Here is a 26078-nt window from a genome sequence, read left to right as displayed (position 1 = left end):
GCGGNTGGATCACGAGGTCGGGAGTTCAAGACCAGCCTGGCCAACATGCTGAAACCTCGTGTCCTCTAAAAATACAAAAATTAGCTGGGCATAGTGGCGCATTCCTGCAATCCTAACTATTGGGGAGGCTGAGGCAGGAGAATTGCTTGAACTGGGACCCTGGAGGCGGAGGTTGCAGTGAGCTGAGATCGCGCCACTGCACCCCAGCCTGGTCTACAGAGCCAGACTATGTCTCAAAAATAAATAAGTAAATAATTAAATGTGATGTCTTGGTGTGGTTGTGATTGTCCTCCTGCTGGGTTCAGTGGCTCTGGTGCAGTGGAGGGTCGGGTTTAATTGGGCTGAGAGTTTTGCCAAGTGAGTTCTCAAAGGGAAAGGGGGCAGAAGGGACAGTAGAAATTGGTAGGATGAATTGAATAGAAGTTCTGACCTGACAGGCCACAGCCTTGTTGGAACTCCCTCCAGAGAGGGAGAAACCCAGAAAGATGAGATATGGTTAGAGTTGGGTGCTGGAAGTCCAGATTTCCAATGAGAGCTATCATTGATGATGGCCTAGCGGGGTAGGAGGGCTGGGGTGGGTGGCTTGAGTTGAGGCACAGCCAGAGTGGTCTTTCATGCAGGAGGCATGTTTCATTCTGAAATTGTTACAATGCACTGTAGGAAGCTGACTGACTTAGATAATTTTATTATTAAATTCTTAGATTATTAAATTCTCTACAGCATCCTTTGTCTCCCACCGCCTACCTCTTTGGGTGATTGGCAGCATCTAAGCTTCCCTAAAGATAAAAATCACCAGGAGTCTTAGACCTGCTGAATCAGATTTTCCAGGAGAGATTTACAAGCATGCCAGAGGAGCATCCCTTATTGGGGAAGTCTGCAAACTTTGACCTAGGGACTGACCTAGGGTATGACCTTGGAAATGGACCAAGTGTGATAGGGGAGAGAGGAGGTTGAGATGGATCAGAGGGAAGAGTATTGAGATAGTGAGTTAGCTCGTAATAATATCCTTCTTTCCTGCCTGAGAATTTGAACAAATTCGAGACATTTTAGGTGGCAGATAGCACCTGAAATATACTTTTTATTACTAATAACCTTGAAGCCAGAGGATGTAGATTGGTATTTTAGGTGGCAGATAGCACCCAAAATACTACCTTTTATTACTAATAACCTCGAAGCCAGAGGATATAGATTAATATGAAATCCAAATGATCCTGCTGACTGAACCCTCAGATAGAGCAGTTACCCAGTCAGTTGCAGGCAAAGTAGGCCAGGGTAGGTTGGTCTCTGGAAAAGCAGAGAACACCAGCTTCCTGCAAGTGGGCAGGTGAGTGCTTGCTTGCAGAAAGAAGGGAGAGCTAAGCTGAGCACACCATTTATTCCTGTCATTTTTACTGGTCCGGCAAGTTCACCCCACCTCCCCTGGGGCAGAGGCCAAGAGCATTAGTTATACGGATGAGTTCCTCCAGGTGAAAAGAAACATCAGGAGTGGGGAAGCATTTTCACATCTGAAAGGAGATCAAGGAACTGTCATATCCAAAGTGTTAGATAGTGTTTATGAGCGTTGAATCACCAGGAATGATGACTGAGAGAGGGCTATGGACAACCAGAAGCTAATGTCTTTAGGGAGTGAGGAGTGACCTGGAGGTTGATAGGTGTCAGCAGAAAGGCAGGGTAGTAGGAAGTGTCATGTGAGCTGTTTTTCAAAGGGGCACTTCTTTATGTTGTAATTTTTGTGTCCCTGTGTGATTAAATGTGTTCTCCCACAAGTCAGAAAGGGGCAGGTAGGCAGGGACCATGTCTTTCTTGAGTACTCTGGTTTCATAAATACTTGTTGAATGAGTGAGAGAATGTGGTGACAGTGCTAAGCCCTGGTGTGTTGATTCCACACGTGGATCAGGGTCCACACACAGTGACCACCCCTCTGGGTTGGTGGGACAAAGGGGCTCACGGAACTCCCACCTACTTCTCCCCGTAGCTGACATCGGACTGGCTGCCTGGGGACGCAAGGCCCTGGACATTGCTGAGAACGAGATGCCGGGCCTGATGCGTATGCGGGAGCAGTACTCGGCCTCCAAGCCACTGAAGGGCGCTCGTATCGCCGGCTGCCTGCACATGACGGTGGAGACAGCCGTCCTCATTGAGACCCTCGTCGCCCTGGGTGCTGAGGTGAGGCCCACAGCTGTAACACCCCAGAGTCCTTGCCCTCCCTGGGTTCAGCCAGGGAAGAAGACGACTGTGCTGGGGTGGGGACCTTCCAGGTGTGGAGCCAACCCTGGGCCTGGAGGGGCTCCTCTCTCTCATTGGGTTTCCTCCCCGTTGCCCAGTGCTGCCACACTTTGTGGTGAGTGTTCTGCAGATTTTCTCCCTGGCTGGGAAGGTCACTGTTGGCTACCCTCAAGGCATCCTCCTGATGGATGCTCTGTCAGGAAAAACTCAATGCCCATGTCCTACTTAGTCCTGTAAGGGCCAGCTTGCCTTGGCCCTCCTGGGGTCACAGGCCTACCCTGGACCCATTATGGTTGGCCAGATGATGGCAGCTCTGATTGGTTCAGCCTGGGTCATGTGTGCCAATGAATGACAGCTCTCCTGAGGTCTGAGAGTCAAGAAGCAAGCTGGTTTCGCACAGCAGGGTAGGACAGTGCAGCCAAAACCCACAGAGGGGCTCAGGGCTCAGTCCTTGGATCTCTTCTTTCTTTTCAGCATTCACTCTTGGAGGTCTGATTTTATAGCTTTAGATACTATTTATCTGGTGATGACTCCCACATTTTTGTACTAGCCTGGACTTCTCTTGGAACTCCAGACTGGCATATCCAGGAGCGGGGGCATTGACGCTACCTGGAGGTCTAGTACTCATCTCAGGCAGAACATGTTCAAACAGACTCAGGATTTTCTGCCCACTCTTCTTCCCGAAGCCTTCCCCACCTGAGTAAATGGAACCTCCACTCCAGCCTTCTGGGTTCTCTCAGTTCAAGAATCTGGGAGTCATCTCCTCCCCACCCTTTCCTCCCCGCTCCCAACCCCTTTTACTCCAACACCTCATCCCTCAGCAAATCCTGTCAGTGCAGCCTTCAGAGTAGACCCAGGATGTGACAACTTCTCATCACCTCCACTGCTACTGTCATATTTCTTTTTTTTTTTTTTTGGAGACGGAGTCTCGCTCTGCCGCCCAGGCTGGAGTGCAGTGGCCGGATCTCAGCTCACTGCAAGCTCCACTTCCCGGGCTCACACCATTCTCCTGCCTCAGCCTCCCAAGTAGCAGGGACTACAGGCGCCTGCCACCTCGCCTGGCTAGTTTTTTGTAGTTTTTAGTAGAGACAGGGTTTCACCGTGTTAGCCAGGATGGTCTTGATCTCCTGAACTTGTGATCCGCCCGTCTCGGCCTCCCAAAGTGCTGGGATTACAGGCTTGAGCCACCGCACCCGGCCTACTGTCATATTTCTTGTCTGGAGTCTTCTCCAACAGTTTCTTCAGTTGTCTCCTTGCTGCCACCCTTTCCCTTCCACACAGCACCAGAGTGAGGTTTTAAAACCTGAGTTGGATCTTGCCCCTGGTCTGGCTCCCATCTACCCACCCAGCGTCCCCAGGCTGTGATCCTAGAGCTTGCTGTGCCTAGATCCCAAACCTGTCCCCACTACCCGAAGAGCTCTCCCTTTTCCTTGCCCAGTGTCCCTTGTGCTTTTGAGCCACTGGTGACCAACAGCCTTGTTTTGATGGCTCTTCTAGGTGCAGTGGTCCAGCTGCAACATCTTCTCCACCCAGGACCATGCGGCAGCTGCCATTGCCAAGGCTGGCATTCCGGGTGAGTCCTGCTTGCAGCTGGGACATGTGGAATTTGTGAAGGGGCTCAGCCTTCTTTGCTTCACTGACTGCTAGAGCAACAGACTTCCTTACATTACCGAAGGGGAGAGGAGTAACGGCCACAAAATCCTAGCCCAGCGACCCATAGGAAAGAGCTGCTTTGTCCCATCATCGTCTCAAATCCTGTGGAAGTTGTTTATTGACCCAAGTCAAGCCATGTAACCAGGAAGAGCAAGATCTTATGATTGGGAACTAAATGATGAAGCAGAGGGGAAGTTCATTAAAGGAAGGATGTGGATCTCTTTCCAAAGAACTGGGGAGGGCTACGGGGCAGAAAAAGAGGCTCACTGCCTAGGGTATGGCGGTCTAAAGGACTAAGGAAGGACCAAGACTAACGAGAAAGGAGCTTTCACAGGCTGGGCACATGTCTGCTTGGACTTGGGGAGAGGAGTGGTTAGATCTGACCCAGTGATTAAATAGGACATTCAGGATTCCTTCTAACCAACCATAGGTGGAGAGGAGGGGTGGCGCAGTGCTCCTTCACAGACTGACCAGGGCTGAATGGGCATGGCCCCCATTCCTCAGCCTTGACTGGGCACCATGGCTTTCTTCTGGGAAAGTCCTTGTGGCCTTGTTTTCTTTTCTTTTCTTTTCTTTTCTCTTCTCTCTTTTTTTTTTTTTTGAGACGGAGTCTCACTGTCACCCAGGCTGGAGTGCAGTGGTATGATCTGGGCTCACTGCAAGCTCCGCCTCCCGGGCTCACGCCTTTCTCCTGCCTCAGCCTCCCAAGTAGCGGGGACTACAGGCGCCTGCCACCATGCCCGGCTAATTTTTTGTATTTTTAGTAGAGACGGGGTTTCGCCATGTTAATGAGGATGGTCTCCATCTGCTGACCTCGTGATCCACCCACCTCGGCCTCCCAAAGTGCTGGGATTACAGGCGTGAGCCACCGTGTCCGGCCTGTTTTCTCTTTTCTCTCTTTTCTCTCTCTTCTCTCTTCTCTCTTCTTTTCCTCTGAGAACGGAGTCTTGCCCTGTTGCCCAGACTGGAGTGCAGTGGTGCAATCTCGGCTCAGTGCAATTCTTAAGACCATTGCCTGCTCCAGTTGTGGGTAGGAGCAGCTGGCTCTGCTTGGCCAGCATCCTTTGCTCGCAAGAGGCTCCTGGGAACCCCACACCTGTACCCTAGTCATGCCACATGGGAGGAGTGTGGGCTGGTGGTCAGTAGCCCTTAGTTCTGGTATCTATTCTGGAATTTCATGTAGCATGACCCAAGTGCATCTTAGCCCCTCTGTGGGCATCTGTAAGTGATGATAATGGTCATGGCTGCCTCACAGGGTTTCTATGAGGAAGAATGAGATGGGGTATGGAGGATTTAGAGTCATGTCTGGCAGAAAGCAGGTGCCCCATACATGGTATCTGCTCGTAGTCATTTTTTGGCCAGACTTTGCCTGAGACTCTCCTGCACGGAGGCTGCTGGTGCTCCAGTCCTTTCAGTGCAGAGCAAACCTTGGATCCTGCCTTGTGGATCCTGCTGAGGGGGAGACATTGTGGGGCATCAAGCTCTGGTCACTTAGGGTTGATGCCTCAGTCCTTGGGGCCCAGGCAGAAGGGGATGGGAAAGGAAATAATTATTTTCTGATATCTATATCTGTGGGGCTGTACATGGCTTCTGTCTCACTTAGTCCATACTATTGTGAGCCCTATTTACAGAGGAGAAGACTGAGGCTCAGAGAGGTGAAGTGATTTGCCCAAGGTCACACAGCTGGCAAGTGGCTGAGCCAGGATTTGAACCCAGATCTATGTGGCTCCAAGTTATGTTCTTACCACTGCTGAGTCTTCAGAGGGGCCGGAGGTGGCTGGGGATGGAAATTGGGAAGGAGGTAGTTTTGGCTCTGCTAGGGTTGTTCCCTGGAGCAAGTACCAGTTGGGGAAGTCCAGGCCCTGATGTGCCACTCACCCTCCAGTGTATGCCTGGAAGGGCGAAACGGACGAGGAGTACCTGTGGTGCATTGAGCAGACGCTGTACTTCAAGGACGGGCCCCTCAACATGATTCTGGATGATGGGGGCGACCTCACCAACCTCATCCACACCAAGTACCCGCAGCTCCTGTCAGGTTAGCAGGGCGGGGCGGGTGGGCTGGGTGCTGGCAGCCTGGGTGGGACCTGCTCGCCCACATGATGGCCGCAGGCCTGGCAGGATTTCCATTGCCTCAAGCAGCAGGATCTGGAGGATGGGAGGATGGCAGGCTCTGGCATTCATACCGGGGCCTCCTGACTTCTGAGGCTGTGAGGCTAGGGCAGCTGAGCCAGTGGCCCAAGGGCAGGCACAGGGCCATGGCTGGGAATAGGTGGGAGGGAGCCAGCTTTGTTCAAAGTAGGCACGGAGTGCGGAGAGTGCAGAGGCCCTGAGGCAGGAATGGCTGGAGTGTTCAGGAAACAGAAAAGAGGCCCACAGGATAGCAGTGAGCAAAGGGATCCTTCGCTGGGGGGTATGGTGTGAACTTTCGTGAAGGCCACATGTGTTAGGGCCTAATAGGCCAATAGAAAAGTGTTTGACCTGATTCTCAGAGCAAGGGAAAATCACTGGAGGGCGTTGAGATTTCTCTGAGAAGATACATGTTAGAAATGGCTGCTGCATGGAGGATGGGTTGTGGTAGGGAGACTGGGAAGAAGTGACAGGGTCAGGGACTAGGGCAGCGGCAGTGAGAAAAGAGAAGCTGGGAGCTGTTGGGAGGCAGAGTCACTAGGCCTGGCGGTGGCTTCCCTGTAGGAGGGCATCAGGGACTCCTCCCTCACGCTGGTCTGTGTGACTTGGGGGGGCCTGTGGGATCAGTCACAGAGATGGGAACCCAGAAAGATGAATGGCTTTAGGGGGCAAAGATGAAGAATTTGCGTGAGCACAGGTGTGGCATCTCTGAGGCTTGTCTTGTCCTCTCTTGTTTAGGCATCCGAGGCATCTCTGAGGAGACAACGACTGGGGTCCACAACCTCTACAAGATGATGGCCAATGGGATCCTCAAGGTGCCTGCCATCAACGTCAATGACTCTGTCACCAAGGTGAGCTGAGGGGCAGTGACAGCTCCTGCTGCAGTGGCTGCAGCTCAGGGCGAGGCCTCTGAAGAAGAGTGCCCAGGAAGGCTGAGGCGAGGGACATGGAGCCCTCATTTGAGGGGCAAAAGCGGTTATAGACCAAGGGTAATGAGTGCATTTAAAAGGGGTCTCAGAGCTGGGCGTCAGGAGCTTTATGGCTTTGGGAAGAAGAGCTTTCAAGTTAAGCAAGGTCTTTGACCGGGCAGTCTCTCCTAGTAACTGATGCCTAGGAAGGCTCCACACCAGCAGGGAAAGATTATAGAAAGGCTCTTGGAGCCGACTGGGGTGAAGGGCGTGTGGGGGCATTGGCTGCTGGAGGGGTTCAGCCCAGGCCGGGATGCTTGGTGGGCCCACGACACCTGGGCTCTTCAGAATACTGTGAGGCCAAGTGGTCCTGGCCCCAGGGCCTTGCCTGCCCCCATTGTCTTCTTACCCCCTCTCCTTTCAGAGCAAGTTTGATAACCTCTATGGCTGCCGGGAGTCCCTCATAGATGGCATCAAGCGGGCCACAGATGTGATGATTGCTGGCAAGGTAGCGGTGGTGGCAGGCTATGGCGATGTGGGCAAGGGCTGTGCCCAGGCCCTGCGGGGTTTCGGGGCCCGTGTCATCATCACTGAGATTGACCCCATCAACGCACTGCAGGCTGCCATGGAAGGTAGGATAGGGCAAGGGTTGGTTGTCAGCCACTGGGGCCAGAGGGAGGGGCAAGGCCACCATAGATGACCCACAGCCACTGTCTCTGCACAGGCTATGAGGTGACCACCATGGATGAGGCCTGTCAGGAGGGCAACATCTTTGTCACCACCACAGGCTGTGTTGACATCATCCTTGGCCGGTAGGTGCCATGGGGGTCCTGGGAAGTGAGGGAGGAGGGCAGGGTTGGGATAGCTCTCTGTCTCTGACAATCTCCCATGGTCTTGGGCTGCCTGACAGGCACTTTGAGCAGATGAAGGATGATGCCATTGTGTGTAACATTGGACACTTTGACGTGGAGATCGATGTCAAGTGGCTCAATGAGAACGCCGTGGAGAAGGTGAACATCAAGCCGCAGGTGAGAAGCTCCTGCCCTGCCAGCAGGCTGGGCAGATGGGAGTGCAGAGGAGTGCTGGCTCCCAGGGAGGGGAGTTGAGGAGATGGTGGCAACCTGTGCAGGAGCATGGGGAGAAGAGGGCCTAGCATCAGAGCCAGCCGGAGATGGCAACCTTATCCTGGAGGGCAGCCGGCATCCCTGAAGGTATCAGGCAGGTGAGCTGTATGTGGCGAGCCTGTAGTTTTAGAAAGATCACTCTAGCTACTATGTGCAGAATAAAAGCAGCCATGGCAGGTGGTGGGGAGGGAGGCTTTTAGAGGAGGCTCATAGAATCCCTGCAGGGGATGATGGCTGCCTCGGCTTGGGGAGTGCTGGGGATGGATGGACAGCGTGTAGGGACAGGATGAAGGCAGAGTCACAAATGACACAGCTTTGGCCAGGCACGGTGGCTCACACCTATAATCCCAGCACTTTGGAAGGCCGAAATGGGCAGATTACCTGAGGCCAGGAGTTCGAGACTATCCTGACCAGCATGGTTGAAACTCCATCTCTACTAAAAATACAAAAAAATTAGCTGGGCCAGGCGTGGTGACTCATGCCTGTTATCCCAGCACTTTGGGAGGCCGAGGCGGTCGGATCACCTGAGGTTAGGAGTTTGAGACCAGCCTGACCAACATGATGAAACCCCATCTCTACTAAAAATACAAAAATTAGCAGGGTGTGGTGGCATGCTCCTGTAATCCCAGCTACTCAGGAGGCTGAAACAGGAGAATTGTTTGAGCCCGGGAGGTGGAGGTTGCAGTGACCCGAGATCGCACCATTGTACTCCAGCCTGGGCAATAAGAGTGAAACTCCATCTCGAAAAAAAAAAAGGGGGGGCCGGGCATGGTGGCTCACGCCTGTAATCCCAGCACTTTGGGAGGCTGAGAGGGGGAAATCATGAGGTCAGGAGTTTGAGACCAGTCTGGCCAACATAGTGAAACCCCGTCTCTACTAAAAATGCAAAAAATTACCCGGGTGTGGTGGTGTGTGCCTGTAATCCCAGCTACTTGAGAGGCTGAGGCAGGACAATCACATGAACCCGGGAGGCGGAGGTTGCAGTGAGCCGAGATCCTGCCATTGCACTCCAGCCTGGGTGACAGTGTGAGACTGTCTCAAAAAAAAAAAAAAAAAAATTAGCTGGACATGTTGGTGGGTGCTTGTAATCCCAGCTACTCGGGAGGCTGAGACATGAGAATCGTTTAAACCTGGTAGGCGGAGGTTGCAGTGAGCTGAGATTGCGCCACTGCACTCTAGCCTGGCCAACAGAGCGAGACTCCCATCTCAAAAAAACAAACAGATAAAAACAACAAAAAGGGACACAGCTTGAACTGCTGTGTGAGGAGCAGGCCCATGCACTGAGCTGGGAAAGAACAGGTTTGCATTAGGCATTGGGGCACTGAAACTGGAAGATGAGTTCTTGTGGGGGGTGTGAAGTTTTACTTGAGTTGCAATTATTATGGGTTTATTTTTTATCTGATTATAAAAGTAGTATGTTTCTGGAAGACATTTTGGCTTTGGATCTCAAGAGCTTTAAAGTTAAGCATCCTCTTTGGGCAATCTCTCCTGTAATTGGTCCTTAGGAGATAATTAAGATGTGTATAGAGATGTTCATCTTTTTTTTTTTTTTTTTTTTTTTTTTTTTTTTGAGACGGGCTCGCTCTGTTACCAAAGCTAGAGGGCAATGGCACGATCATGGCTCACTGCAGCCTTGACCTCCTGGGCTGAAGGAACTGATCCTCCTGCCTCAGTCTCCCAAGTACCTGGGACTACAGGTGTGCACTACTACACCTGGCCAATTTTTTATTTTTTGTAGAGATGAGGTCAGGCTGAGGTCAGGTCAGGTCTCAAACTCCTGAGCTTGTTATCTCCCAAAGTGCTGGCATTACAGGTGTGAGCTGCTGCACCAGGCCCATCACATTTTTTAAAGGGAGAAGAGCCCATTTAATGTGAGGTCTTTGAGTTGGTGCTGTGCCGTGTTTGAGATATGATATAGAAGATACAGACAGAGTTGGCCAAAGCCCTGACACCCACCCAGTCATAGCCACACCAGAAGCCCAAGTCCCAGAGAGGCAGACAGGCAGCTCTGTGAACCCACATCTCCTACACTGCTCCCCTTGGGTGCTCTGCTCCTACGTGGGAGTTCTCCTTGGCTAGGTCCTGCGCTAGTCTAGGGTGTCAGTTCCCGGCTAGGCAGAGGGCACCTCCATCTCTGCCTAGAAGGCCTGGCACTCATCACAGTGTGGGGGTGGCCAGGGCATGCTTCCATGGCAGCCACACCCCTGACAGCCAGCCAGACCTCCTTCTGCAAAGGCATCACAGGTGAAACCTGCTACTCTGGGGTGATGGGCACCTTTCTGCCAAGCTGCCCTCCAAAGTTGGACTCTGTGCCCACCCTCGACATCCTTGACAGTCTTGTCAGCCTTCTGCCCAACCTTATCTTTTGTCCTTCCTCTCAAGGGCCTCTGTACTCAGGCCATATTTGACCACTCCCTGAATACCCACTGCAGCTCCTACTTCTGCTCATCTGTCCAGACAGCTCTGTTTGTTTGGAACAGAACACATGCCCTTCTCCTTGTTCATCTTCTCAGCCCAGCTCAAGAGACCCCTTTCCGGCCAGGTGCGGTGGCTCACGCCTGTAATTCCAGCACTTTGGGAGGCCGAGGCAGGTGGATCACTTGAGGTCAGGAGTTTGAGACCAGCCTGGCCAACATGGTCAAACCCTGTCTCTACTAAAAATACAAAAAATTATCTGGGCATGGTAGCTTATGCCTGTAGTCCCAGCTAGTCTGGAGGCTGAGGCAGGAGAATCACTTGAACCCAGGCGGTAGAGGTTGCAGTGAGCTGAGATCACGCCACTGTACTCCAGCCTGGATGACAGAGTGAGACTCCATCTCAGGGAAAAAAAAAAAAGTTATAAAAAAGAGACCCCCTTCCTGGCCAGCTCCTCAGGCAGAGGCAATGCCCACACTCTTAGTACAGACCCCTAGTGCAGCATCCATCAATGGCTTTGGTCTCTGACCCCACTGTTGTACCAGGAGTGTAGAGTCCGTGTTGATGTGTCCCTGCAAGGGACTTAGATGGGTATCAGTGAGTGCTTATTGATTGAAGCATCCATCAATGCTTGATGGGCATCAGAGACCTTTCCTTGGACCAGCACTAGGCCTTTGGAGCAGCTGGGAAACCTGGGCTTTGGGGAAATGTTTGGGAGGCCACCTGAGGGTGGAGGGATGGCAGGGGAAGAGCTGAGAGTGGGGAAAAAGCAAGTTTGTGTGTTCAGACAGCTGGGACAGACAGAGGACTGGGGCACTGAGGCTGGGGATTTCCATGTCATGTTCACTCACAAAACCAGGAGTTCTCAACCTTGGCAGTCACCTGGGAGCCACACTATGGGCCACACGAATAGGAGTCTCTGGGAATGAGGCCAGGGTATCGTCATTTTTTAAAGCTTCTGAGGTGATTCCGATGTGAGTGCCATGGCATTCAGCTTTTAGTAAGCTGCATTCAAAACTATTTCATGGTTATTGAGAACATGGGATCTGTCCTCAGACCATCCAGACTCAAATTGCAGCCTCCTCTTAGTGTGTGACTCTGGACAAGTGACCTAACCCTCGTAAACTTCAGTTTCTAAATCTGAAATGGGGATGACAGCAGTACTGAAATTGCAGGGTTGTTTCTGGGATGAAATGTGGTAGTTACCTGTAAAGGACTTAGGACAGGGCACATGACAGTGATCATAGCAATAACATTAGCAGCTGCTTACTGAGTGCCTTGTATGCGCCAAGCAAGTGTGAGCACATGAAGTTCTCACAGCAGAACTGTGCAGTTTGCAGCTTAGCATTTCCTCATAAATATCGGCTAATATTTTTGTGCCAGGCCATGTGCTGGAGGTTGTTTTGGGGCAGTTCGGATGCCTCATGGGCACTGTTGGAGGCAGGGAGGCCTGCCAGACCAGAGGGTGGGCTGTGGCAGGGGTGGGCTGTGGGAGTGGGGCTCTGCGTGCTCTCACCCTTGCCCTGCCTGTGTGTAGGTGGACCGGTACCGGCTGAAGAATGGGCGCCGCATCATCCTGCTGGCTGAGGGTCGGCTGGTCAACCTGGGTTGTGCCATGGGCCACCCCAGCTTCGTGATGAGTAACTCCTTCACCAACCAGGTGATGGCACAGATCGAGCTGTGGACCCATCCAGACAAGTACCCCATTGGGGTTCACTTTCTGCCCAAGAAGGTGGGTTTGTTCTTCTATCTGAAGCCAAGGGTCACGTGTCTAATCCCGGGATCCCCACACAGGGCTTGCCAGAGTTTATAAAGTGCTTGTCTGTCTGCTCTCTCAGAGGCCCTCATGGGGTCCTCTACAGTGCAGAAGTCATTCTCCCCATTGACAGAGGAAGAAACTGAGGCCCACAGTGGGGAGTGACTCCCTGGAGCACAGCAGAGCCGCAGGACCAGGTGTTGAGAAGAGCCTGGGCCTTGGAGTGGGACACACCCCAGTTTGAATCTTAGCCCCACCACTTAGAGGCTGTGTAATCCAGGCAAATTCTTTCATTTCTCTGTGTCTTCATTTTCTCATCTGTGAAATGAAGGTAATAGCACCCCTCTTCAGGATTGTGAGGATTTCCTGAGATCAGGGTCATGAATCCACACACCCACAGGGGCTGGGCAGGTGAATGAGTGACGCCAGCTGAACAAGGACTAGAAGAGCTGAAGGGGTAAAGGGCTGGTTGCCACTTAGGAACCCAGGTCCATCTGATTGGGGCTTCTGACCTTTCAGGAGAGCCAGAGATACCAAGATCTCTATATGAAATGATTTTTAAATACAGGCAACTCATTATAGTTTTATTTTTATTTTTTTTGAGATAGAGTCTCACTCTGTTGCCCAGGCTAGAGTACAGTGATGTGATCTTGGCTTACTGCAACCTCCACCTGCCAGGTTCAAGCAGTCCTCCCACCTCAGCCTCTTGTAGCTAGGATTACAGGCACGTGCTACCACACCTGGCTAATTTTTTTGTATTTTTATTAGAGATGGGGTTTTGCCATACTGGCCAGGCTGGTCTCGAACTCCTGACTTCAAGTAATCCACCCACCTCGGCCACTGCACCTGGCCTCATTATAATTTAAAAAATAACTGGGCGGGTTAACTTGGACATGTGTATAAACTGAGTGCAGTCTGCAGGCTGCATGTTTGTGGCCTTGTAATAAGATGATACATCCCTGGCTGGGCACGGTGGCTCACGCCTGTAATCCTAGCACTTTGGGAGGCCGAGGTGGGCAGATCATTTGAGGTTAGGAGTTGGAAACCAGCCTGGCCAACATGGTGAAACCCTATCTCTACTAAAAATACAAAAAATGAGCCTGGCGTGGTGATGCACGCCTGTAATCCCAGCTATTCGGGAGACTGAGGCAAGAGAATCGCTTGAACCCAGGAGGTGGAGGTTGCAGTGAGACAAGATCGTGCCACTGCACTCCAGCCTGGTGACAGTGAGACCCTGTCTCAAAAAAAAAAAAAACGATACATCCCTAAGCATGGCATCTCACTGTGGCTGTGTGGTCTGCGTAACCATGATGATGAAGTCCTCTGACATGAAATCCAGTGCGCACCCTAACACCCCACGCAGTCTACCCTTCCCTGGAGTCAGGACAGATGTTTTAGTCCTGGCTCTTCTTGGCAGTATTACAGGTGAACTTTGCTTTGTCCCTTACCCTGTCCGATCCTCGGTCTCCCTATGAGCTAAACGGTAAGAGTAGCTCTTAACTCTTCCAGCCTTTGGCTGCTGGAGAAGCTGTGATGAGGTCTACATACCATCCCTTCATCCTTTGAAAGGCTGGTTCTGTCAACTGAGGAAGATGCAGGAAGAGGCCTGGGGCATCTGTCTCCAGGGCCAGCCAACAACTAATCTCCCTGGAGCAATGTCTTGCTGGACCAAACTTTTTACCCACAAGGACCTCAAGGCGTACCTTGTTCTGTGCAACTGGTTGTGGGGTTGAAAGATTCTCACTTGATCCTTATCTGTTCCCACCTGGGAGAAATATGGCTGTGAGTTTGGTGAGGAATTGGTCAGGCCTTTGACATAAGGCCAGGATTGGAAGTGAAAGAGGCAAAGCTCTCACCTCCTGCCTCAGCACCTGGCCCTGTCCTTACCACTTTTCTTCATCATTGCTAACAGGTGGCTTGGGGACAGGACACTCTTGGCATCATGCCTCATATGCTGTATGTAGGCAAGGGACTAGGTACCTTGGTCAGCAAATGACAGAGAAGGCAGCCACCATTTATTAAGTCTCCTACTTGCACTAATGACTCTGAGTAGCACTGATCTTTGTAACAGCCTTGAGAGATGAGTGATCCATCCTGTAAATGGGGAAAGTAAGGTATAGAGATTGACTTGCTCTCACAGATGTTAAGTATTGGGCCAGGAATAGAACCTAGCTCTGTCTGTCCAAGGTGTTGACCTTATGACATGACATACCTTCTGGTTCAGGGTGCTGGGAGAAGGAAAAGTTCTGGGCTAGTCCAGGCTGAGCAGAAGGTTGATTTCAATGTGTACTGTGGGGGTTGGAGGCTGTCGTTCTACCTCTGGAACTGATGTGGACTCAGTTCTAGGCTGGGCCCTGGTCCTACTGTTGTCTGCCTCTCAACTGAGCATATCACCTGCAGGCTTGTTGCTTCATCTGAAGATACAAGGATAAACCCCACCCATCCTACTTCTTAAGGGTGTTTGGGAGGCTCTAATGAAACAGTAGATATGAAACCACTTGGGAATGTAAAAGCTGTGGGCTGAGCTGTGGTGAAAGGCCGCCATGCCATCATGGGACAGGACAGGGTCCCTCAGCGGTGGGGAGAGGTCTCCCTCGTGAGAGAGTTAGAGGCTGGCTTGTATTTAACTCTTGCCTCTGTCCTCCTCAGTTTCTGCATAATCTCTTCAGAGCTGCTCTGGAGGCATTAAACTGGGATTCTTGAGACACATTTTGGGGCTTTGAAGCCAGATAGACCCGGGTTCAACTCCTAGCTCTGTCATTCACTAGCTTGGTGACCGTGGACAAGTCATTTCCCACTTCTGAACCTTGATTTCCTCATTTTTTTTTTTTTTTTTGAGATGGAGTCTTGCTCTGCCGCCCAGACTGGAGTGCAGTGGCCGGCTCTCAGCTCACTGCAAGCTCCGCCTCCCGGGTTCACGCCATTCTCCTGTCTCAGCCTCCCGAGTAGCTGGAACTACAGGCGCCCGCCTCGTCGCCCGGCTAGTTTTTTGTATTTTTTAGTAGAGACGGGGTTTCACTGTATTAGCCAGGATGGTCTCGATCTCCTGACCTCGTGATCCGCCCGTCTCGGCCTCCCAAAGTGCTGGGACTACAGACTTGAGCCACCGCGCCCGGCCGATTTCCTCATTTTATAAAAGGAGGATGGCAGTGGATTAGAATCCTTTTGGTCACAAGTGATAGAAACACTGTTCAAACCAGTGTATCAGTTATCTATTGCTGCATAACAATCTAACCCCCAGACTTACTGGCTTCAAATAATAAATGTTTATTATCTCAGTTTCTGTCGGTCAAGAATTTGAGATCAGCTTAGCTGGCTGCTTCTGACTCAGGCTCTTTCCTGAGGTTGCAGTCAAGATTTTCTGCCAGGGCTGCAATCATCTGAAGGTTTGACTGGGTCTGGAAGTTCCTCTTCACATCACTGTTGACAGGAGGTCTCGATTCCTCATGCATGGGCCTCTCCAGAGGGCTGCTTTTGGATCCTCAGGACATGGCATCCGGCTTCCTCCAGAGTAAGTCATCCAGACGAGAGGAAGGAGGAAGCCACAGGGTCTCTATGAACTTGTATCCAAAGTCACACACCATCACTTCTGCTTTCTTCTATTCATTAGAAATGAATCATCGGTGGGGTGGGGGGAGGCGGTGGGGATTAGGCTCTAATTCGTAAAGGGGTATCAAAGAATGTATAGGTGTATTTTAGTCAAAAAAGGAACCAGTTTAATCCAAAAAAGAACTTTATTCTCGGATCTGCCACGCACGGTGGCTCACGCTTGTAATCCCAGCACTTTGGGAGGCTGAGGTGGGCAGATCACCTGAGGTCAGGAGTTCGAGAACGGCCTGATCAACATGGTGAAACCCCATCTCTACTGAAAACAGAAAATTAGCTAGGCGTGGTAGTGCATGCCTGTAATCCCAGCTCCTCAGGAGGCTAAGGCAGGAGAATCACTTGAACCTGGGATGTGGAAGTTGCAGTGAGCCGAGATCGTGCCACTGCACTTTCAGCCTGGGCGTCCAAATGAGACTCTGTCTCAAAAAAAAAAAAAAAAAAACTTTATTCTCGGATCCAGACACTGGAAACCTAGGATTTCATAGCTAAGAAACCTAAGACATCATAGCTCTGTCTTTCTGTCTCTCGGATCTATCTTCATTTCACTTGTAAAACAGACTTGCAACTGGTGAGCTGAGACTGATTGATACCCTTCCCTGTTTAGGAATCCCAGTGGGACTGGAGCACCTTGTCTCTGCCTATCAGGGAAAATATGTCCTGTGCATAGATCAATTCCAGAGAAGTGTTTTGGTTAGCTGCTTGAGTTGAAGAATGAGGAAGGAGATGTGATTGATGGTCTTGTCAGGGCTACATGGAGGGGAGGGTGTGTCATGGTTCCCTTTTGAGGGGGGCTAGGCAGCCAAAACAACACATTAACTGAGGCTGGATGTGAGGATAGAAAGAGTTAACATGAGTGCCACACATGGCAGATACCCCAACAGAACACTCTGCCTCTATTGGCAGCCAGACACACGGAGGGATCCCAGAGCATGGCACTGATTGCCAGTCTTTCTTTGTTTCTCCCCAGCTGGATGAGGCAGTGGCTGAAGCCCACCTGGGCAAGCTGAATGTGAAGTTGACCAAGCTGACTGAGAAGCAAGCCCAGTACCTGGGCATGTCCCGTGATGGCCCCTTCAAGCCGGATCACTACCGCTACTGAGAGCCAGGTCTGCGCTTCACCCTCCAGCTGCTGTCCTTGCCCAGGCCCCGCCTCTCCTCCCTAAGAGCTAACGGCACCAGCTTTGTGATTGGTTTGTCAGTATCCCCCATCGACTTTCTGGGGCCGATCGCTCAGTTTTTGGCCTCTGCTGTAGCCGTCTATTGTTCCAAATGTGGCAGCGGGAACAGAGGCCTCTCCTCAAGCCCCAGTCATGATGGAGGTCCCAGCTACACGGAACGATGAACTCAGTGGTCTTGGAACAGCTCACTAAGTCAGTCCTTCCTTAACCTCGAAGTCAGTAGTGGAGTCACAAAGTCCATGTGTTTTGCCATCTAGGCCTTCACCTGGTCTGTGGACTTATACCTGTGTGCTTGGTTTACAGATCCAGTGGTTCCTCAGCCCACGACAGATGAGAAGGGGGTATATTGAAGGGCAAAGAGGAACTGTTGTTTGAATTTTCCTGAGAGTCTGGCTTAGTGCTGGGTCTTAAACCTCATAACAATGAGGTTAGTACTTTTAGTCCCTGTTTTACAGGGGTTAGAATAGACTGTTAAGGGGCAACTGAGAAAGAACAGAGAAGTGACAGCCAGAGGTTGAAACGGGCCAGAAAAACATGAATGAATGCAGGCAGATTTCGTGAAATCTGCCACCACTTTATAACTAGATGGTTCCTATCACAACCCTGGGTCAAAAAGAGAATAATTTGGCCTATAATGTTAAAAGAAAGCAGGAAGGTGGGTAAATAAAAATCTTGGTGTCTAAAAGAATTTTGAGCCTTTATTTTATAGACAGTCCTCTGCTAACAACGTATGCCATGCATAGGAGGTTACAGTCATGCTGATGAAGCATTCACGGGGTTGTCTGCAGTGGAATGACTGCCCGTGGTCCTTAGGCTTGAAAGAATGGGTAAAATGAAGGGGAATTCTTGTTTTGCTTTTGTTTTCTTGAGACGGAGTCTCGCTCTGTCACCCAGGCTGGAGTGCAGTGGTGCAATCTTGGCTCAATGCAACCTTTGCCTCCTGGCTTCAAGTGATCCTCTTGCCTCAGCCTCCCAAATAGCTGAGATCACACCCAGCTAATTTTTTTTTTTTTTGTATTTTTAGTAGAGATGGGGTTTTACCATGTTGACCAGGCTGATCTTGAACTCCTGACCTCAAGTGATCTGCCTGCCTCAGCCTCCCAAAGTGTTGGGATTACAGGGGTGAGCCACTGTGCCCGACTGTTTGCAGTATTTTTAAAAGTGCACTAAGTGGGGACTCACATTAAGTTTTAAAGATATGATGTCAAGTAAAACCCTTAAGTCACACTCAGTGGCCCATGATCAGCAAGGCATGAGGGGCTGAAAACTGCTTACTCTGGCTTAGATGCTCATCAGTATATCCTGCCTGACAATTCTTACCTTTTCTTTTTCCCTGAGTGCACATAGTTTTAGTTGCATAAGTTACATGTGTATGTGATGTGACTCTGCTGTAAATAGTGTACAGACTTTGGTACTTCAACTATTATTAGTACCAAATGATAGGGCACCCACTTCCCAACTGATCACAACACGAGTGGTCAGAATAGGCTGAGATCTTGCGCACTTGGGTGACAGGCATTGTGCAGGCATCTCTTAGAGTTTTTTTGTTTTGTTTTGTTTTGTTTTGTTTTTTTGAGACGGAGTCTCGCTCTGTTGCCTAGGCTGGAGTGCAGTGGCACAATCTTGGCTCACTGCAACCTCTGCCTCCCGGATTCACGCCATTCTCCTGCCTCAGCCTCCTGAGTAGCTGGGACTACAGGCGCCCACCACTATGCCTGGCTAAGTTTTTTTGTATTTTTTTTTTAGTAGAGATGGGGTTTCACCATGTTAGCCAGGATGATCTCAACCTCCTGACCTCGTGATCCGCCTGCCTCAGCCTCCCAAAGTACTGGGATTACAGGCGTGAGCCACTGTGCCCAAACCTTTTTTTTTTTTTTTTTTTTTTTTTTTTGAGATGGAGTCTCACTCTTGTCACCCAGGCTGGAGTGCAGTGGCACAATCTCAGCTCACTGCAACCTCTGTCTCCCAAATTCAACCTATTCTCCTGCCTCAGCCTCTCAAGTAGCTAGGATTACAGATGCTTATCACCACACCTGGCTAATTTTTGTATTTTAGTACAGACAGGGTTTCACCATCTTGGCCTGGCTGGTCTCGAACTCCTAACCTTGGGTGATCCGCTCACCTCGGCCTCCCAAAGTGCTGGGATTACAGGCATGAGCCACCATGCCCAGCCTTAGGTCTTATTTATTCCTCATAGAGACTTGAATTCCCATGTCTGAGGCTCTGAGAGAACCCACGAGCGTGAGCTGACTTTTGTACGTGGTAGGACTTAGACCAAAATCCAAGCCCTTTCCACACCAGCAAGGTCAGGTTTAGGAAGGGAGCCTGGTTTCAGATTTCCCGACACTAGATCAGGAACTCTGGAACTGTAACCCAGAGGGCTGCCCAGAGCCCTGCCTCAGTTCTACTGGGGTGGCTGCTGGGACGATGACTTCACAGTAGGAAAAAGGAGAGGCTGCTGTTCATCTCAGCCAGAGAGGTTGAACGCCTTCTTCTGCACAGCTGCTGTCTGTGTATGCGCATGCTGCCTTGCCTTCCCTCTAGCGTGTCTCCTCCCGGATATGGGAAATGCTGTCAGAATGCTTCCTCCTGCCACATCCCATGTAGCCCCCCACCTCCCTTCCAGGAGTTCTGGTCTCTGTTATCCCAGCCTCTTCATTTCCTGTTCAGAGGTGTCCTGTCAGTTCCCAGAACCTTTTCTTTTGTTTCAGAAAACACAGCCCCTCTTTTCACATCTGGTCTCAGACTTACCTCTGATTTCAGGTCTGCTAATCTGTCACATGTGTGACACTGACCGGGTACCCACAATGAAAGATGATGTGTCTCCTGCTCCACCCCCAATACTCCCACTCCTGATACCCCTGGGCTGCCCCGATCAAAGCTTCATGGGGAAAGAAGGAATTGGCTAAGGGTCCTGCAGTATCCAGGCCTAGCCCTGGCTGGATTTTTTTCCAGGAAAGAGATGGGAAGATGAGGCCTATGGCAGGTGGAAAGTGGCTGTTTATGGAGCAGTGGCCTGAACTTTGGAAAGAGGAGCGCTGGGTCTGCTGCTGACTCACTGTGTTCCCTGCAGGGACAGAAACACCTACTTCAGATGGCTGTCTTGAGGCTCAAATGATAGAACATTAGTGAGGAGTTTTATGCTGAGTTTTAAGGGCCGTGTCAGACACCAGGTGGTGGGAGGGAGCTGTTTTGAGAGCAGGGAATTTAGGATACTTAGGAAATTAGAAAATTAGAGAAGTCATAGGATCTTGGAACTAAGGGAGAACCTTAAGAGTCCTATAGAGCAGAACCCAGCATTTGTATGTGGAGAAATGGAGGCCCACAGAAGTTGTGACTTATCCGGGTCACTGCAGGTCTGGGCGTCCCGCCTGAGTCAATTTCAGGGTTCTTTCCCACACACCAAGCCCCATGCTCACCTCTGTGTGACTGGCTGTGGTGGGAGGGGCCTCTTAGGCTAGAGGTGCTGGGATCCCTTTTGAGTCCAGAAGTAATGAGCTTAGAGGGCCTGGAAGTAGCATGGACTAAAACCCAGGAAGGATCATGGGGACTGTTGATGCCAGTGAGAACTCCAGGAAGCCGCTGTCGGGACAGCTCTGCTTTGGGAGTCTGAGGTTCCAGGAAACCCCAGGAATCCAGGTTCTCATCCCTGAGACCTACTCAGGACTAACCCAGGGGACCGAGCTAGGAAACCTGCTTGAGATGGTATAGGCAGCCAGGGGTGTGCAGTGATTCGGGCAGGCTTCGATCAATTCCACGTTGATTGCTTCTCCAAACTGGCTCCAAGACAGGCAGGTGGCTCAAGTTGGTCTGGACTCAATCCCGGGACTTTAGGACTTGTGCTAGAAATCTGGTATGCAAGAGCGACTCCAGGATTCACTCTGTGGGCTGCTTGGACTTAGACTCCCCCCTACAGGACTAGAGGCTGCTTCTCCCTGGTGGGAGGAGTTACAACCTTCCAAGCGTTCTAAAGACCCCCAGGTGCTGGGTGCTGGGCTTTTCCTGACAACTTCCATAAGTTATTGGTACCTAAATTCACACTGCCTGGCATTGTAATAGTCTGATCAACCCTGCTAAGTGTTCTCACACTTGCCCTATTACCAGGGAGAGAAACAGAGGGGTGAGTGCCTCCCTAGAGTATTCACCCACACTGTGTTCTGAATGCCCCTCCTCTGCCTGTCTTTCGTGGGGTCCTGAGCCTGCTTTTCCTACTAACTGCTGACTTGTATTTATTCCCCTAAAGCCTGTTCCGTAACCCAGTGTGGTTCTTAAGACTTGAGCAAGCCTCAGAACCACCTGGAGGGCTTATCCCCAGTCCTGATTCTGTAGGTCTGGGGTGAGGTCTTATAATGTACATTTTAACAACTTCCCCAGTGTTGCCCAATGCTGCTGGTGCACACCAAGTACAGAATTTGCCTCGGTGCCTATTGCACAGTAGGTGGAGGTGGCAACTGTAAAAGAGACCCAGCTATCCTAAAAATGGAGAAAAGGTACTTTCTTCAGTGGGGCTGCCAGGATTGGAAGGAATGTGAGTCTGTAGCTGCTCCTTTGCCCTCACGAAGGCCAGCTTGCCTTAGGATGAAGCCAACACAGGCTGGGTGCGGCAGCTCACACCTGTAATCCCAGCACTTTGGGAGGCCAAAGTGGGCAGATCACCTGAGGTAAGGAGTTTGAGACCAGCCTGACCAACATAATGAAACCTTGTCTCTACTAACAACAACAACAAAAAAAATTAGCCAGGCATGGTGGTGCACGCCTGTAATCCCAGCTACTCGGGAGGCTGAGACAGGAAAATCACTTGAACTGGGAGGTGGCAGTTGCAGTGAGCTGAGATCGCACACTGCACTCCAGTCTGGGGGATAGAACAAGGCCTCATCTCAAAAAAAATGGATGAAGCCAACACAATTGAGAGAGAGTGACACATTCCAGAGAATATTGGAGTAGCTGAATCTAGACATGTTTTACACTAACTGGATCTAGCCCCTCCCTTTTTAGTGAAATGAGCCCCCCAGAAAGTTACCTTCTTCCCCTAAACCCATCTCAATAGGTTGCTGTCTGACAATTCTGGGTCTCGCTGTAGTGGAGAAGACTTTGAAGACATCAGGTTGTAGAAAAACAACAGAGAAAAGAAAATAGAGGGCCTGGTGCGGTGGCTCATGCCTGTAATCCCAGCACTTTGGGAGGCTGAGGCAGGCGGATCACCTGAGGTCAGGAGTTCGAGACCAGCCTGGCCAACATGGTGAAACCCTGTCTCTACTAAAAATATAAAATTAGCCTGGCGTGGTGGAGCATGCCTGTAATCCCAGCTACTTGGGAGGCTGAGGTAGGAGAATCGCTTGAACCTGTGAGGCGGAGGTCGCAGTCTGGCTGACAGTGAGACTCCGTCTCAAAAAAAAAAAGAAAAGAAAATAGAAAACTTGGGCCAAGTCCCCTCCCAGCTGCACCATGAAGGGACTGGATTCGCCCCTAAGACTGCCTTGTCCAAGGTCATACAGCAAGTGAGGGGCAGTGCTGGAACAGGAATTTGGACCATCTGACTCTACAAAGTCTCATTTTGTCATCCAGGCTGGAGTATAGTGCCACATTCATGGCTCACTGCAGCCTTGAACTCTCGGGCTCAAGCGATCCTCCCACCTCAGCCTCCCAAATAGCTGAGACTACAGGCACATGCCACCATGCCTGGCAAATTTAAACATTTTTTTTGTACAGGTAGGGGCTCCCTATGTTTCCCAGGCTGGTCTCAAACTCCTGGACTCAAGCAGTCCTCCTGCCTCGGCCTCCCAAAGTGCTGGAATTACAGGAATGAGCCACCATACCCCAGCCCCTCTTGATTCTTTATCAGTGCCCTCTCCTGTACCTCCCATGGCCTCTTGAGTACGTACTGACCCAAGAAAAGAAGATGCAGCTGCTTGTCTCCAGAAGCTCCACTAGTGAGACTACTCCCTGGGGTGGTGGTGATAAGGTCTCATTAGAGAGCTGGGGAGTCACATGGGGAGTCTGTTGGGTACACCTCTTGGGCTAAGTCTGCTGCAAGGTGTTGGCTCTACGCAGGCAGAGTCCCCTCTTCCTGGCTTTCAATGGCCTGGTGCTTAAGGGCCTAGGTTCTGGAATGACATGGGCTGGATCTGAATCACCATGCTGAGGTGCGAGGTCTCTCTAGACACATTTCTTAACCTCTTTGAACCCCAGTTCTCTTATTTATAGTGATACTTAGGTCAAGATGTTAATATGGTAGTCTTGGTGTCATGCCTGGCATGAAGTAGCTGCTCCATAAATAATCACTGTTAGTATGGCATGATGATAACTGCAGACCACACAGGCCTCGAGCAGTGAGCAGCAGCTCAATATTTACTATTGCTCTGGTAGTCTATACAGCCGTAGAGTCCACAGATTCTAAAGAGGAGCTCTGGAAAGTGTGAAAAGCTTCTGGACTCCAACAAAGCTATTTGCTGGGCTCCCCGGGCAACAAGAAGGCATAATAATTGTCAGCATCATCATTTTTAGAAGGTGCCACCTCCCAGACTCTACAACTCATATATCCAGCTGGGAGAGCTACTATTTCTGCAGGCAATCAATTAATAGAAATCTCATTTCTGTAGTGAACCAGAAAGCATTTGGCAATTTTAAAGGATTTTACATTCCTTTGCCTCCTTCCTGAACCCAATCCCCCCTCCCAACACACACACCCTCTACTCTTGGTACATGGAAGAAAAGAGAGAGTAACACGTCTACTCTAGACTCAAATTGACTACAGATGGTTTGGCTAATTCAGTTCAAATTAAATTCTTTTCTTGCCTATCCTGTCCTCTTCACAAATGGGAAGTGGCCCTTGGAGTTAAATTTCTTTCTAAAGTTCCTATTGTATGACTGGGGGTAATTTCTCAACAATGGGTGGTGATGCTAAGATCTGTGGTTGCTCAAAAAGATGGAGGGGCTGGCTGTGGTGGCTCATGCCTGCTATCCCAGCACTTTGGGAAGCCGAGGCGGGTGGATCATTTGATCACCATTCTGGGATTACAGGCTATGAGCCACCACACCCAGCCTGAACAAGTCACTTCTGATGCTACCATTTCCACGTTTACAAAGTGAGAAGTAAATCAGAGTATTTTAGGTGCAAGCAACAGAAACGACTCTAGCTAGCCTGAGAGAAAAAAAAGGTAGAAGGTTAGTCTCCTGGAGAGATTTGGGGACCTCAAAGGAAAGATTATACAACGTGCCTCCAAAAAAAAAAAGGGGTCACCACAAGGGCAAATGCATGATTAGGGGTTGGGACTTTCATCCCCATCCCCCAACCTCTGGGGAGGACAGAGGGGCTGAAGGTCAAGTTGATCACCAGTGGCCAATGGTTTAATCAATCATGCCTACGTAATGAAGCCTCCATAAAAACCCAAGAGGACAGGCTTCAGAGAGCTTCCCGATAGCCAGACACGCTGGGGTTCCTAGAAGGTGGCAGGCCCAGGGAGGACGCAGAAGCTCTGCACCCCTTCCCGTACCTCACCCTGTGCATCTCTTCATCTGCAGCCTTTGAATAGCCTTTATAATAAACTGGTGTGTTTCCCTGAATTCTTTTGGTTTTAAATTTTGAGACACAGCCTGGAATGCAGTGGTATGATCACGACTCACTGTAGCCTCGACCTCCTGGGCTCAAGCGATCCTCCTGCCTCAGCCTCTTGAGTAGCTGGGACTAGAGGCTTGTGCCACCATGCCTGGCTAATTTTATTTTTTATAGAGATGGGGTCTCACTGTTGACCAAGCTAATCTTGAACTCCTGGGCTTAAGCGATGCTCCCACCTCGGCTTCCCAAAGTACTGGGATTACAGGTGTGAGTCACTGCACCTGGCCTTGCTTCCCTGCGTTCTGTGAGCCCCTCCAGCAAATTAATTGAGCCCAAAGAGGGTTGTGGAAACCCCAACTTAAAGCCAGTTGTCAGAAGTTCTAGAGGCTCAGACTGTTGACTGGTGTCTGAAATGAGGGCAGTCTTGGGGACTGAGCCCTCAGACTGTGGGATCTGTTGCCATCTCCAAGTAGATAGTGTTGGAATTGAATTGGAGGACACCCAGCTGGTGTCCACTGCAGAACTGATTGCTTGCTGGTAGGGGGAAATCCCCTCATATTTTGGGGTCACACAACTCTGTTGGGTGTTGATGACTGTTGTGGTGGTGTGAAAGCAGAGGAAAACATGGTTTGAGAATTTTTTCCTGAACAATGGGACTGTCAGTCAAGGTGGACCACCCTTGGCCCCACATCAGGTGAATCAGCCTCTCCTGGGAATTATTTTGAATGGTCCAGTGCAAGGACTGAAGAGGTCGGAGCTGACATCCCTGTCGCTTTGCTTGGAAGACATTGTCCGCTTGGCTCCTCTAGCACCCCTCAGGGGCTTTTTTTTTTTTTGGAGGCATGTCGTGTAATCTTTCCTTTGAGGTCCCCAAATCTCTCCAGGAGACTAACCCTCTACCTTTTTTTTCTCTCAGGCTAGCTAGAGTTGTTTCTGTTGTTTGCACCTGAAATACTCTGACTGATTTACTTCTCACTTTGTAAACATGGAAATGGTAGCATCAAAAGTGACTTGTTCAGGCTGGTTGTGGTGGCTCATAGCCTGTAATCCCAGAACTTTGGGAAGCTGAGGTGGGCAGATTGTTTGAGGTCAGGATTTTGAGACTAGCCTGGCCAACATGGTGAAACCCTGTCTCTACTAAAAATACAAAAATTAGCTGGTATGGTGGCACATGCCTGTAATCCCAGCTACTCGGGAGGCTGAGGCAGGAGAATCACTTGAACCTGGGAGGCAGAGGCTGTGGTGAACCCAGATTGTGCCACTACACTACAGCCTGGGTGACAGAGCAAGACTCTGTCTCAAAAAAAAAAAAAAAAAAAAAAAACCTTTTAAAGGCCACCCTAAGAAAACTTTGGGCACAAGTTTAAGGCTATGCCCTTCAGGAAGAAATGATCCTCAATCAATGGCCACAAAGGTAGGGTAAATCTTCCTAGGTTAAGTTCACCCCATGTGTGTGAGACAGAAATAGAATGAATAATGGTGTTGGAGATGGCGATCTCAGATTCTCCTAACAGTCAAGCCGTAACTCTG

General features: G+C 50.4%; 1 protein-coding gene across 4 annotated transcripts in view; it reads left to right on the top strand.

Annotated features, from left to right (window-relative positions):
- The window catches only part of AHCY (adenosylhomocysteinase), a 26162-nt gene extending 8488 nt beyond the window's left edge, over window positions 1-17674 (top strand). For 3 of the 4 annotated variants that reach the window (XM_017878578.1, XM_017878582.1, XM_017878573.1), the window contains exons 3-10: window positions 3724-3799; window positions 5765-5914; window positions 6745-6857; window positions 7339-7546; window positions 7639-7726; window positions 7825-7942; window positions 11991-12185; window positions 16783-17674. In XM_017878578.1, coding sequence (XP_017734067.1) covers window positions 3724-3799; window positions 5765-5914; window positions 6745-6857; window positions 7339-7546; window positions 7639-7726; window positions 7825-7942; window positions 11991-12185; window positions 16783-16914 — 1080 coding nt within the window. In that variant the 3' untranslated portion in view covers window positions 16915-17674. Of the gene's footprint in view, window positions 1-1955; window positions 2167-3723; window positions 3800-5764; window positions 5915-6744; window positions 6858-7338; window positions 7547-7638; window positions 7727-7824; window positions 7943-11990; window positions 12186-16782 lie in introns of those variants that run through there. The other variant, XM_017878588.1, reaches the window with a different exon arrangement.
- Window positions 17675-26078: the final 8404 nt, after the last annotated feature.

The sequence above is a fragment of the Rhinopithecus bieti genome, unplaced genomic scaffold (genome assembly GCF_001698545.2).
Source record: "Rhinopithecus bieti isolate Rb0 unplaced genomic scaffold, ASM169854v2 scaffold_65, whole genome shotgun sequence".
Lineage (NCBI taxonomy): Eukaryota > Metazoa > Chordata > Mammalia > Primates > Cercopithecidae > Rhinopithecus > Rhinopithecus bieti.
The sequence above is the reverse complement of the archived record's forward strand: the minus strand, read 5'-3'. Positions and strand labels throughout refer to the sequence as shown.